Source organism: Papio anubis, chromosome 6 (assembly GCF_008728515.1).
Source record: "Papio anubis isolate 15944 chromosome 6, Panubis1.0, whole genome shotgun sequence".
In the NCBI taxonomy this organism is placed as follows: Eukaryota; Metazoa; Chordata; class Mammalia; order Primates; family Cercopithecidae; genus Papio; species Papio anubis.
In genome coordinates this window covers 54303417-54317870 of record NC_044981.1, presented here as the reverse complement: position 1 = coordinate 54317870, position 14454 = coordinate 54303417, and the positions used below count along the sequence as shown (strand labels likewise).

Here is a 14454-nt window from a genome sequence, read left to right as displayed (position 1 = left end):
AAGGCCTGTTTTACAATTAAGTTTTGAATATCTTATGTAATTTATTGGACAGTCTACTGAAAGTGAAAAACAGAATGGTTGTATGGGTGCTCTCAGTATGATTTCTACTGAATGTGTATTGCTTTCAAACCCTCATCGATTTAAAAAATCGTAAGTCAAAGCATTGTAAATCAGATACAATGCATAGTTACTAAAATTGAAACATTCTGCTCTCATTCTCAACTTTGATAGGCACTATCTCTTGTCTAATGAATACAATGTAAATTTATGCCTCTTGGAACAACAGATATTAGTCAAAACAAGAAAAGAATTAATTGAAATTATTTCCATAGAATATTTTATATAATATACATTTTTAGTATTTAGAAATAATAAAATCAAAAAGCTAAACTTCTCCCTTGTTTACCTAATCCATACATAATAGATTCCCTTAATATGCTGATATCAACATGGTACAAACCTCTCTGTCATCTGAGAGAATACATTTTTGTTATATGCTTCTAATTACATGAGTTATATATTTTAAAGGTTTAATAAACAATGATTAGCCATATTTCAAATAAGGTGAGCTAATTGCTTTTAACTGTTGTCACATAGTATTAGCATCAGTTTCTTTAATCATGTCACTCCAAAAAGACATTTTGCTTTTTTCCAAGTTGGGACTCTCAAAATAAATGCTGTACTGAAAATCCTGCAATGCTGCACAAATGAGAATATTTCTAATCCACATAATTGTGACAGTAACTAATATTAAAAATTGCTATCTGTGACCTGAATCGTGAAAAATTTTGAAAACCCCTCCTGAAACAAGTATTTTGATGCATATAACATGTTGTTAGCTAGCTCTATCTATACATTTATCTATCGTCTATCCATCATTTAATATGACTTCACTACTTACTAGTTGTATACTCTTGCACAAGATATGTTACCTCTCTCTGACTGTTTCTTCATGTTTAAAGTGGGAATGTTAATTATGCCTGCCTTGCAGAGCAGGATTACGTGAGTTGTGAGGATTAAATGAGCTATTACATATAACTAATATAAAATAGTGGTACATGGTAAATGCTCATTAAGAGTTGAACATTATAATGGCGTTTATAGAACTGGTATGCAAAGAGTTCAGACTCTTACATCAGAGAAAACTACAAGTTCACACTCTCTCTCTTATAAGTACCCATACCTGTGGTCACAGGATTTCTTATCTTTGGATACTCTAGAAACAAGGGAAATTTTAGAGTCTTTAACCTAATTTGGCTAATCTATATTAGCAATTAACTACACACCTTAAAAAAGACTTGCCAATAGACATTAAGGCATTGTGTCTGTTGTCAAGTTTCTCTCTAGGAAAAATTCACAGGGAGAATATATCTGGGTATAATTTCTTATAAGTAATATTTATTCAGTATTAAATAAACTCCCATTATATGCCAGGCACAGCATTATAAAACTATATGCTATGTACTATATTAACTATATGGCCCAAAATACTACACGAGGGACTTATCTGAGAACAAATAGACATTTTCCAGAAATACAGACATAGATGAAACCATTTCAGATTGTAGAAAGGAAAGGGCTCTACAGTTGTGGAGCCATGAACCATTTTCAAATGGCTGGGGGATGCATGTATTTTTATGTGAGAGGACTGTGATATCAGTTAGCAAATTATTCAGGGGCCAAATCATAAAGAGTAGGGTATGTGATGATAAGGAGCAGTGATGTCTTTGCATAGGCAATTGGACAAAGAAGAGCCGTAATCAGATATGCATTTTAAAAAGTTAATTTTGGCCACAGAGTGCAGAGTGGAATGCCAAGGGTGGAGACAGAAAACTCAAATAATGATTAGGAGTCTAGTATAATACTCCAAGCAATGAAGATCATAGATTGGAGAGAGAGATGTAGGAACCAAAACACATGGGATAGGGCCAGCAGGGGTTTGAAGAGGATGGATAACCCAGCACTCTGGAGAGGGGAGTGTTGAGAATAAGTGGAATGTGTAGGGAAAAGATGTAGCTATAAGCCAAATTGTTAGATGTAGAATGAGGCTGACCAAATGCCACAGGAAACAAAGAAAGCAAAAATAATAAAATGGAGCCTCCTTGGGGAACATCAATACTGTAAGTATAGGCAAAAGAGAAAAAGGAATTCCATAAAATAAGCCAAAAGAATATCATCAGAGACGTCAAAGAGGAGCAGGGGTAAAGTGTTATTTTAGAATCTAAGGTTACCAGAAGAAGACATTGAGGAAGGATGAGGCAAGCAAGAGTGCAAAGGGCTTCCAACAGGACACCTAGATTAAGTAGTGAAATTGATCAACTAATGGGGCTTTGTGGATCCATTTAATACAGGATCTGAGGGGGAAAAAATGAAAATCAAGAAGCTTACTAAATTTTCTGTCCTGGCCACTAGGTGACTGATGGTCCTATTAACAAAAATAGTGAATACTGAGTGTGAGGTCAGAAGTAGAAATAGTGAGCAGGAGGCATCAGGAAACTGTCCTTTAGAGGTGTCTGGCAAATTCAGGTTTGTGGATAGATTTTTATATGAAGGAGCTCTAAAGTGAGGACGTTAATTACATGATCCACATGGATACTTTGCTGAGCAGAGTTATGCAAACACATTATAGTTATTTTGTGGTGTTTTGTGTCACACGTTGGTACCTACAGAAACACAAAATTGTGTTAATATATCTACAAAATAAACAGTAATTACTACTGGCTTGTGTGTAAATTCAAGTGAATAATTCACTGGGTATAGAAGATAATGATTGAGCTAGAGCAACAATAGCATTTTAAAGCCCCTTATCTTTGGGTAGGATTGTTATTTATTTTTGGGTTTATCATGAATTTTTCTACCCCCAAGGTCATATAAAAATTCGCATTATGATAGTACCATTCCTGCTTTTTCAACTCTTGTACTTCATTCGTCATTTTAAATTTTTATAAATAAATTAAGGTCTTCTGTCCTGATGCTTTAGGTGTCAACTTCCTTTTTCCCTTTTTCTCTCTGGGAAATAAGAGTGAAAAAACTAACATCTCCTCTTTTGCTTTGAAGCAGCAGCATATCATATTTGGCTCATTTAAGCTGTTGTCATGGTTAAATGTTAAATTTTATTTCTAATTTTTATTTGCTTTTATAGCTATATCTGTGTTTCATCCCCTTAAGAAACTAATACTATGTTCTGAAGAAAAAAAAAATGGTGTATGAAGGTTTTTGGACTTGATTGTCTCTTGTCCAGTTCACAGAAAGTCTATCCCATGTTTATTTATTTGTTTTTGTCAGTAACTATTATGCAGAGCTTTGAAAGTCCATGCAGATTTCAGGAATTTGTTTTCATTGATACATAATAATTATACATATTCATGGGGTACATGCAATATTTTGATAGATGTATACAGTGTGTAATGATCAAATCAAGGTAATTAAGATATCCATCACATCAAATATTTATCATTTCTTTGCATTGGGAACATTCCTAATCTTGTCTTCTAGTTATTTTGAAATGTAGAATTAATTATTAACTGTTGTCACCATACTGTGCTATTGAACACCACAACTGATTTCTTCTGTACGTTTTTTAAAAAGCTGTATTTTTTTTATCCATTAGCCAGTTCTTGTTCCCCTCTTTCTGCTACCATTCCCAGCTTTTGATAACCACCATTCTACTCTCTTATCTTCATGAGATCAATTTTTTTTTTAGCTTACACATATGACTAAGAACATGGGATATTTGTCTCTCTGTGACTGGCTTACCTCACTTAACATCTTCCAGTTTCATCCATGTTGCTCTAATTGACAGAATTTCATTCTTTTTATGGCTGAATAATAAGCCACTGTGTATATGTACCACATTTTCTTTATCCATTCATCCACTGATGGACACTTATGTTGCTTCTGTATCTTGTGAACAGTGCTGCAATCAATATGGGAGTGCAGATATATCTTCAACATATTGATTTCCTTTGTTTTGGATATATACCCAGCAGTGAGATTGCTTGATGATATGGTAGCTCTACTTTCACTTTTGGGAGGAACCTCAAAAAAATGGTTGTATTAATTTACATTTCCACCAATAGTGTACTAGTGTTCTTCTTATCACATTCAGGATTTTTTGTGTGTTTTACCAACTTTTACCTCCACATATTTAATTTGTTTTTCATGATTTTATTGTAAGACAAAAAAATTAAAGAAAATCAAACTAAAGATTAAATTTATACACTATCTAGAAATTGACCATAAAGAAATTTGCACAAGTATTTAACGATATTTTTACTATTTTGGCGTTGGCTTCCTAACATTATTACCATTAAGATACAAAACAGAGAAGTATTATTGATAACACCTGCACTATGGATAAGACGTGTTGGTTTACTTTTTCTAGTGTTGATTGTAGAACATTTTAATAATTTATGCCATGACTTTTCATTTGTAGGCAGGTTCATTAACAACAGAATTATATCCATTTCATATTAATCTCCTAAAGGCTGCCCATCAGTATTTTAAAAGACATAAATCTAATTTCCTTGCCCTTCCGCCCACAGCTTGTTCTGCCAAGTATTTAGAGTAAACCTAACTGCAGGCTTTTCTAGTTTGGGTACAACATTTACTTCACTCACTATCCATTAATTTTTATTTCTGACAGAATAAGCATATGGTCCTAATGGTCTATGAAATCAGACTCTTGGAACCAGATTCTGTTATAAATTTCATTGCTTGTTACATTTATATGATGTTATATTATATACATCACTTAGCCTGCATAAAAAGACATATATATGGAACAGATATATTTTGACTTTTAAGTTTTATTTTCTTCATTTTTTATAAACATTGAATTCAAATAACTATATTTGTAGTTTATGGCTTTTCATATAAACATGTATGTGTTATTGGCTACAATGCTATTCATATTTAATATTTTCAATTAAGACAAAGATGAATAAATATTCCCATTATTATCTAATGCAGAGTTGGAAAAAGTAAGGCCCAATAACCAAATTAAGCCTATCTTGTTTTTGTATGACCTACTAAGAGTGGTCTTTCCATTTTTAAATGTTTGCTTGGAAAAGAAGGACAATATTTTGTAGCATGTGGAAATCATATGAAATTCAAATTTTAGTATCCGTATGTAAATTTTTACTGGAATATAGCCACACCCATTCATTTACATATTGTCTATGGTTGGTTTTATACTACAGCAGCAAAATTGAATAGTTGCAAGGGGGGGACCACTTAGCCTAAAATATTTGCTATCTGTCTCTTTTTTATTTTATTTTTTTAATACTTTAAGTTCTACGGTACATGTGCACAGCGTGCAGGCTTGTTACATATGCATACATGTGCCACATTGGTGTGCTGCACCCATTAACTCGTCATTTACATTAGGTATATCTCCTAATGCAATCCCTCCCCCACCCCCCCTCCCCACAATAGGACCCGATGTGTGATGCTCCCTTTCCTGTGTCCAAGTGATCTCATTGTTCAGTTCCCACCTATGAGTCAGAACATGCGGTATTTGGTTTTCTGTTCTTGCGATAGTTTGCTGAGAATGATGGTTTCCAGCTGCATCCATGTCCCTACAAAGGACATGAACGCATCCTTTTTTATGGCTGCATAGTATTCCATGGTGTATATGTGCCACATTTTCTTAATCCAGTCTGTCACTGATGGACATTTGGGATGATTCCAAGTCTTTGCTATTGTGAATAGTGCCGTAATAAACGTGTGTGCATGTGTCTTTATAGCAGCATGACTTATAATCCTTTGGGTATATCCCCAGTAATAGGGTGGCTGGGTCAATCTGTCTCTTTAAAGAAAAAGTTTGCTGACCCCTTTGGTCCAAGGCATAGCTAACATTTTTTTTTTCCTATTTTGTATACCAAGGAGTTTATGAAATCAAACCAATAGTAGAATCAATTATTTCTTTTCTCTAAAAAGGATCGAGGAAATTTATCCATGTCATGTTTAGTGCCTAAAGTGCATTTGTCCGTTACCTGAACAAAGTTAGCTCCAAGGGAGATATTTCCCTAAAGAACCAGAATGTAGAGTGTGAAATAAATCCTCTCTCCTCCATTTCCCATTATCTACTTATTTAATCTGTTTTAATGAAGTTAATTGCATAGTAGGAATAAATAACCTAGAAGAAAAATACCTTGATTTCAAAATTTAATCATTAGCTTGTTTTCTAGATTAACATTAAACAAATAATTACTTGAAGTAATCATGAGAGGTAAGCCCCTCTATGGTGGGCTCCTTTGATCTCTAATGTGCCTACACTTCTGTTAGAGGTTGAGGGTAATTCAACTGGAAGGTGACACTTTAACAAAAACTGTGAAACAAATTATTTTTTAATTTTATTTATTTAATATTTTATATTAGAAATAAAGTGGACTAGTTTTTCGAATGTTTGTACAAAATGTGAGCAAACCTCAGATAAGACAACAATGAAAAATGTTCCATAAATCTCTGTGTTTCTTCAGTGTTTTACTTTATTCCAGGTGCAAGATTGAAATTCTGCATTTATATTTAATCATTTAAAACAATTATAAAAAGTTATGGGTATTTCAGATTACATTCCAAAATATGCAATGATAGTATTTCACTTGCCTCAAATCCCTTGTGGAACACTCTGAGAAATTTGTCCATTAACTCCTCAGATACTTTTTTGAATGTTTATTGTATGCCAGGCACTGTTCCTGGCACTAGGGATACATCAGTGAGCAAAACAGAGCTAAACAAGATTCTTGCCCTTGTGAAGCTTATATTTTAGTAGGAGGAAACAGACAAGAAGCCATGCATAAATTAATGAAGAAATGGCATAGTGAAAATTGAGATGGGAAAACATCAGAACAAAGTGAGAGAAATCAGGTGTATCAGAGTGAGAGTTGTAATATTAAAAGGGTAGTGAAGGCCTTGTTGAGATGTTGCTTAAGCAAGGACATGAAGATGCAGGAATTAGCCATGTAGCTATCCAAGGAGAGGGACTAGTGAGAGAAAAGCCTCTAAAGTGGGAGTAAGGCTGACTGTGAGTGAAACAGCAAGAAGGTGTGGTGGCTGGAGCAAGGTGAAGGTGAAGAAGAGTGACAGGAAATGAGTCAGAGGGATAGTAGAACCAAAATGTAGAGAGCCTTGTAACCACTCTGAGAATATTTCACTCTTAGTGATATGAGGACCATAGAGGGACTGGCAGGGAAGTGATGTAATTAGGTTTACTTGTTAAAAGGTCCACTTGACTAGTTTGCTGTAGAGGAGCAAGAGCAGAAGCCGGGAGACTAGCAATGAGGATATTGCAGTAATTGATGCTGGAGATGATGGTGGCTTGGACCAAGACCAATTATTAAGGGCGTGAGAGGAGGTGCATTTTGGACTTAGTGAAGATAGTGTGTGAGATTTCCTGATGGATTGGATGTGTAAATGAAAAAAAAAAAAAACTATTTTGATTCTTGTTTTGTTTTGGTTTTTATTTTTTAACCCAGGCAACTACCATCAGTCAAGAATGAAGTCTACAGGTGGACAGGATTTTGGGGGATGATTAGAAGCTCAACTTGTGGTATCCTGAGGTTAAGATATTTATTAAAATAAAATCAGCTAAGATCCCAGTATCTGCCTCATGGAAGATGTTAAAAATTATTGCACAAATATATATATGTGTGTGTGTGTGTGTGTGTGTGTATATATATGAATATATTAAGTACCCCTAGAGTATGAATTAATAAGTATTCGTTGAGCAGATGGTACTCAGTGAACGACAGACACCACACCCTGCCCTGTGAAGCAGATGGCCTAACAGAATCCTTGTTAGAGCTTCATAAGGTAAATGGTATTGTCTACATCTCACAGAAGAAGAAACCCAGGACAAGTAACTTGACTGAAGTTCACATGGTTAGTAAGTAGTTCTGGCTTTAAGATTGAAATTCATGTTCCACAACTTCAAATAAAACCCCTTTAAAAAATCCTACCAGTGATCTCACAAAAGAAATATTAGTATATCTTTAAGCAACCATTTATGAAAAATGTGGTTTTTATCTTCAGATTATAACACAAGTGAGCAAAAACAAGCCTGTAAGAAGCACGAACTCTATGTGAGCTTCCGGGATCTGGGATGGCAGGTAAGAATTTTCAGTCAACTTAGATCCTTTTTTTCTGAATTGTCATAAATCCTTAGTAAGTCATAGTCGTTGGCAGTAAATTTCCAAAATAATAACCAATGATTTTTGACATGACCAGTTAGAATATGGCTTATTCACTTTATTTTCATTTCTCAATTAACCTTTTACCATTGAAACATGATTAGTAGGTTTCACAAACAAAAAAACTATGTTGAATAAAACATAGAACACTAAGATATTTAGGAAGAAAAAAAAGAGTGTTGTTGTTTAAGTATTACAAACTTTTAATTTTATGATAAATAGAAGATTTGTTCATATTAGTATAAGTAACTCCACTAAGCCTCTGAGGGTCTCCAACTATTGGGCTAGGAAATAGAGCCCTCAACTATAATGTCCCTGTCATGGGGAAGATGACAGACATTTTTTTTTCTTGCACTTAAAAATGTATTGCTATCTTTAGATGGCATTTTGAAACAGGATGAGGAGGAAAATTTCACCAAAGTAATTTTTGAATGGCTCTATATGGTGACAGTTTAAAAAGAAATTTTAAGGTTTCTCCTAATATTTTATTACAATGGATTCTCATATATGAGTTATTGTATTGAGAAATACTATTAAAATGTAAATATATTCAAAATTTATGATAAACTTTCAACGTGAATAACTCAAGAATTCTTACATTTGTGCCAAATTTTATTTCTCTGTGGGAAAAATATCAAGGCAACCATATATGTACCAATTATTTAGCTTCCTGAAATTTATCATGTTCAGTTTTTAGGAATTTGCTCTAATTCATTTTTTCTAAAGAGACTATAAAGTTAATGAATGAATTGAAAGAAAATAAGGCTTTAGGATGTTGTCAGACTTATAAAACTAAGAATGATTCCTTAAGAAGTACTGAGAATAATCTCAATTAACTTGATTCTCCTTTTTCTTTTGGGTTCACTTGAACTTTCCAGAGTTCATCATTTCCTGTTTAAACAATATTTAGAATGCTATTTTCTTATAATAGTTTTATTCATGCGTACATGTTTAATACATACTATGAATATCTTACATAACTACCTCTTGGGAGTAATTAGAGAGGACAATTTCTTGTGAAAATATTTATACTTTTGTCCTAAACTTCAGCTTAAAATTAAAAGGTGTGGGGAAAGTTATTCCATTAGAATAATTGTTGGACCAGGAATGTAAACCTATTCAGATACAATATATTTCAATAATTTTTAAGAATTTTTTTTAATTTTTACTTTGGTGATACTATTTTTTCTTGTTTTGTGTGTGTGTCAGGACTGGATTATAGCACCAGAAGGATACGCTGCATTTTATTGTGATGGAGAATGTTCTTTTCCACTTAACGCTCATATGAATGCCACAAATCATGCTATAGTTCAGACTCTGGTAAGCTTTGTTTTGAAGGATTAAAAGTAGCTTAGAATGCAAGCATATTAAAAAGTTGTTTTAGAGGAAAGCATCTATTTACAATTTTTAATGCATTATTTTATCTTCTCAAACTCATTTGTTTCTTTTTAGAGCTGAAGTAACAACTTCAGCTCAGAAGTAAAACAGTCAGGAAACTCAGGCTGGTTTAGAGTAATCCCAATTACACAATGGAGAAGGATTCAGCTAGGAAAATTGGAGTAATAACATGAAATGGTCATCTTGAACTGTTTCTTCATTAACTGTATGACTAAGCACACAGGTTCCCCGGGGCTGTTTCTAACCTAGCAATTCATTAGTAATCATTGCAAAAACACTGAGTAATAGCTGTACTAAATTTCATCTGAGGGTTTTTAATTATTTAAGAATGTTCTGTAACACACTTCGGTATTATAAAAGTTCTTCAGTGTAGTACACAAATGGGAAACTAATTGACATTTCTTATTGTTCTTCTCCTCCTTCTCCTGTAATCTTTAAAGTAGAAATTATACTTCCTTTTCTTTATTCCTTACTCTCAGAAACTTAACAGTGATTAAATCTCTAATAATCTAGGCTTACTTTTATGAATAAGGTTCTGAAGGGTTGACTTGATGAACTGATTGCATTCTACCTAATGAGCTCGTGAAACCTTTTGAGAGTCTGATGTACCTCATAGTATCTGACCTATTGATTTGGCAGAGGAACACTCTCCAGAAGACTAAACGAGAGGCTCCTAGCAGACATACCAGACTATGTGATATAATTTTAAATCAATGTTTGGGCTCATATAAACATTTTAAATTTTGTATTTAAGAAGAATGGGAGAGAACACATTATTTTAGAATCAAGGCTTGATGGGAGTGGAATTAATTGGTGGATGCCAGTAAGAGAAAAGTAGATAGTAGAAAAACCTATCTTTGTGGCTGAGGCATCTTTATGGCAAAAGAAAGAATTACTCTTAGGATTTGTGAAGATTTAACTCTCTATAAGCTTGCTAATTTCCCCCACAATTAATTTAAAATTTAAAGCTGAATTAAGGAGTAGCCTAGTTTCCTTCTTAATAAACAATCATCTATATGAACTGGCAAAATCAAATACTTGAATGACTTGATATTTACTGGCATCTTTATTGACTTCATAAAATACTACAGAATAGCTAGACACCAAAAAATGTAATCTATAACAACTAGAGCATGAACATTATCAAAGACTGGAAATAACCTTGGGCTAGAGGGCAACAGAAAGATAAAGCAAATATTTTTAAAGCAATTTATAAAAATTCTTCTTTTTATTGATTCATGATCAGTGAGAATGCCTACTTTAGTGCCATATACAAGGTATAGAGTAAATTTCTGGGAGGATTTTAAAGTCTGATATGACTTCACCTTTGCTATCTGTAAATATAAGCTCTCTTTATATGGAATACTATTTCTGGGAGTATGGAAGTAGGTAGGCTTTGCAGGGATGGATGTTTTGCATTCAAACTTCTACCACTAAAATGATTTCTAAGAAGTTAACTTTTCTCTTTGTATCTGAGAATTCATGTTGACATGAAAGCATATCAGATAAAGAATGCTGTTGTTTCATCCTATGAAGAGAACTTCAAGATCACTGTCTTTCTGTAAGGTCGTAGAATAACTCCTATCAGTTGAAGTAATGCTACTTAATTTCTCAGAAAGTTCTTTGCCTCTTTTTATCATCATTTCGATGACTATGAAAGCAGACTTTTGTTTCCTTAGATATGGATCTAATGTATCAAAGATTCACTCAGGCTAAGCAGTGCCTACTTACTGAAAAATACCATTTGTCAAATACCCCCCCCTTCTCTCATTTTTTCTTTTTTAAAATAAATAAATACATATGTTCAGCTCTTATGGCTGTAGTAAAGTATCGAAAAACAAACTTAAAAAAAAGTGACACAAACTTGGAACAAGAGTCTGCTCTGTATCTCCACCCTGGGATGTAGGACATAAGTCATAGCAAAACTGGAGCATACCGGGAAGTTTGATTTTTTTTTTTTTCCCCCTCCTGGTGTTGTGCACGCTTTATGTTTGTGAAACAAAAAGAGAGAGGAAAGTATGTTTGTGACTAATATATTGAGAAACCATTCAAGAACAATCCATTTTTTTTCTCGGTAGACTGCCAAGGCCATTGAAACAGCGGAATTATCAATCATGTATGTGTGGGTTATGGAAGATAAAGCTGATGAAGGACATAAGCTGCATCAGAAATTTGTAGAAAATATCCAACATTTAGTTTTGTGAGGTCTTAGGAAATTTCAATGTCAGGTCACCTCATTTTTCCTGCTGTTTCTGTCCACATGCAAGGCTGCTATATCATTTCAGCCAGGACGTTGTACAGCCAAAACCGTAAGAGGTTGTATTTGCTTTTTGTGGATCCCATAAGACTCATCAGTGGGATTTCCCATAAACTCCTCTGGGGGAAGGGCCAGAATAGGTGGGTGGGAAAGCGGAGAACTGTGTTCTGGCTCTTTGCTCAATTATTTCAAATCATAGGCAGACTGCCAGTCTGATCAAAATTATTATCAACCCTTAAGCATTTCACTTTCCATGTACAGACACCTTTTTAGGCTTCTGGGGAGGTGGATGTTCATTTGTAAAGCATCTAGGCCCTTTGCTTCTGATTTAGCTTAGCCTGCTTTTTGTCAGTTGTCTAGTGGGCAGGCAAGGGAGAAAAAAGTAAATGGATATTAAACTCCAGCCAATGTGATAAAAAAAATTCTACAAAGAGCTGAAATCATTCTTAAAGGCAAGTATTGGATTATATGTGGATTTTATTTTATTATGATTTTTATGCTTCTTTTACCATGGAAAATTAAGAGTTGGCATAAAATGTGTGATTTATTGTTTAATTTTCCTTTTAAAAGGTAATTCTTAGATCCAAATCTTTCTGCAACTATGTGTTTTCATTGATTTTTTCTTATAACTTCCATATTCCTCATGATAAGTATAGAAATAGTCATTTCAACTAAAAGCAACAGACTGCTAGTTGCTGTGTTCTTTCCCTAGGAAAACTTCCACTGAATATTCTATAGAGGAAGTTTTCTTTATTTGGTGAGATATTTTTCAAGGTTCAAACACATAATTGAAATGGGTGGGTTGATTCCAGGTGTTAATGCTTAAGAATACATCTTTCAGTCCCTCACCCCAGTCATGGAACATAAATGGGAGAAGGGCGATGAGCTTAACGGTGTGCCTGATTTTGAGTGATAAAACAAGCATATCATTTTAAAACTGTAAGAAAATGTGTATTTTATTTCTTAATAAAACAAAACTTTTTTTCCTTTCCCAGGTTCATCTGATGTTTCCTGATCACGTACCAAAGCCTTGTTGTGCTCCAACCAAATTAAACGCCATCTCTGTTCTGTACTTTGATGACAGCTCCAATGTCATTTTGAAAAAATATAGAAATATGGTAGTACGCTCATGTGGCTGCCACTAATATTAAATATTGATAATAACAAAAGATCTGTATTAAGATTTATGGCTGCAATAAAAAAGCATACTTTCAGACAAACGGGGAATTTCCTAAAATTAGTCTGGCTCATTTTGACTCTTTTCCTATGTACAATATCATGTATATAGTCATTTTTATTTATTTAAAGGTATATATTCTCTTTTGCGGATGCTTTATCAGTAAAATTTATAGGCCACTACATTATACAATAGATCATCTAGTCTAATTTTCAATGGGTTATGCTGAGTCCATTCAATTCCATTTCAACATTTTTTTCGAATACAATTTTATATAATTTTCTGAGATTAGACAGAACTCCTTTGACTGTTTAATATTGTGGAAGGAAATTGAATAATTTATTTATATTGTGCCAATGAAAAACCACGATAGGATATTTATTTAGAAATAAGACTTAAAAAAAATAACAACCCAAGCAAAAATGCTTGGATAAACACAATTTCTCTTTCAGAGTTCCTGCTTCATTAGATAAAGTGAAATGTTGAACTGGATTTGAATAAACAAACAGTAGGCAGAACATAGAAGCTGAAAGATTGCACATAATTGTTTTAACTGTTTGCTTTAATAGAACTGGTGTAACTGTAGGAGCATGTTCCTTTTTGGCTTGTGGATTGTAGATTTTGCAAAGAGCTCAAAGCTTCAGAAGACAGGCTTGAGCCTGTGTCCATAGCTTTCCAAGTTAACACTAACTGTAGTACAACCTTCTTACCTCAGATAAATCATATCTGCCTATTATCTAGAACACTACTGCTGCAGATTTTTTTTTTTTTTTAGATTTAAAAACCTAGTCCAAAATAAACAAACATTTACATGGGCTTCACTTTCCTCCCCACAGGCAGGAGTCACTGCATGCATAAAATGTACAAGAGCAGAAGATGCCGACAGAACCATTTTCTTTAACTCTCCTTTATAACTGAGTTTGCTGATTGATGTGATGCAAGGGATTTTATTTAGAAGTAAAAGCACTGAAACTAAACTGGAGGAAATTGCCAAAAGTCCCAGAATGGCTTTGACAGAATTGCCATTTCTGAAGAACAGCTGAAATTCATTTTTCATATCTTTGAGAGTGAGCTCAATGAAAACCGTATTTTGTAAAGGGATTCTGTAAACCTTCTTCCAAGCACAAATAATTCCAAACAGGAAGGTTCTGGGGCGGGGGGGTATGTGGGTGTGTGCATGTGTGTTCTTCCCTCTAAAATTAATTTATTTTCTCTATCTATTGGAATGCCCTGTAAGGCCTTTCTTTAGCACACACTGACTTTTTGAAGAATGATCTTCAGAATGATAACTTGCTATTTTATGGTGACTCTGTGGTTAGGCTTATTTACAGTTAATCTAAAATATTCATAAAGCACCACTTATTAATCATCCTTTTGGATCTTTCAAACAAAACTTAAAAGTGTCTTCAAAAATGTTATGGCTTTGTTTG

At 33.8% G+C, this 14454-nt stretch overlaps 1 protein-coding gene across 2 annotated transcripts in view; it reads left to right on the top strand.

Annotated features, from left to right (window-relative positions):
- The window catches only part of BMP5 (bone morphogenetic protein 5), a 122695-nt gene extending 109628 nt beyond the window's left edge, over nucleotides 1-13067 (top strand). The window contains exons 5-8 of one of the 2 annotated variants that reach the window (XR_646077.4): nucleotides 8035-8111; nucleotides 9402-9512; nucleotides 11068-11151; nucleotides 12843-12924. Coding sequence is in view for 1 of the 2 variants with exons in the window: in XM_003897760.5 (XP_003897809.1) it covers nucleotides 8035-8111; nucleotides 9402-9512; nucleotides 12843-12992 (338 nt within the window). In the remaining variant the exon portion in view is untranslated. Of the gene's footprint in view, nucleotides 1-8034; nucleotides 8112-9401; nucleotides 9513-11067; nucleotides 11152-12842 lie in introns of both variants that reach the window. The other variant, XM_003897760.5, reaches the window with a different exon arrangement.
- The last annotated feature ends 1387 nt before the right edge of the window (nucleotides 13068-14454 follow it).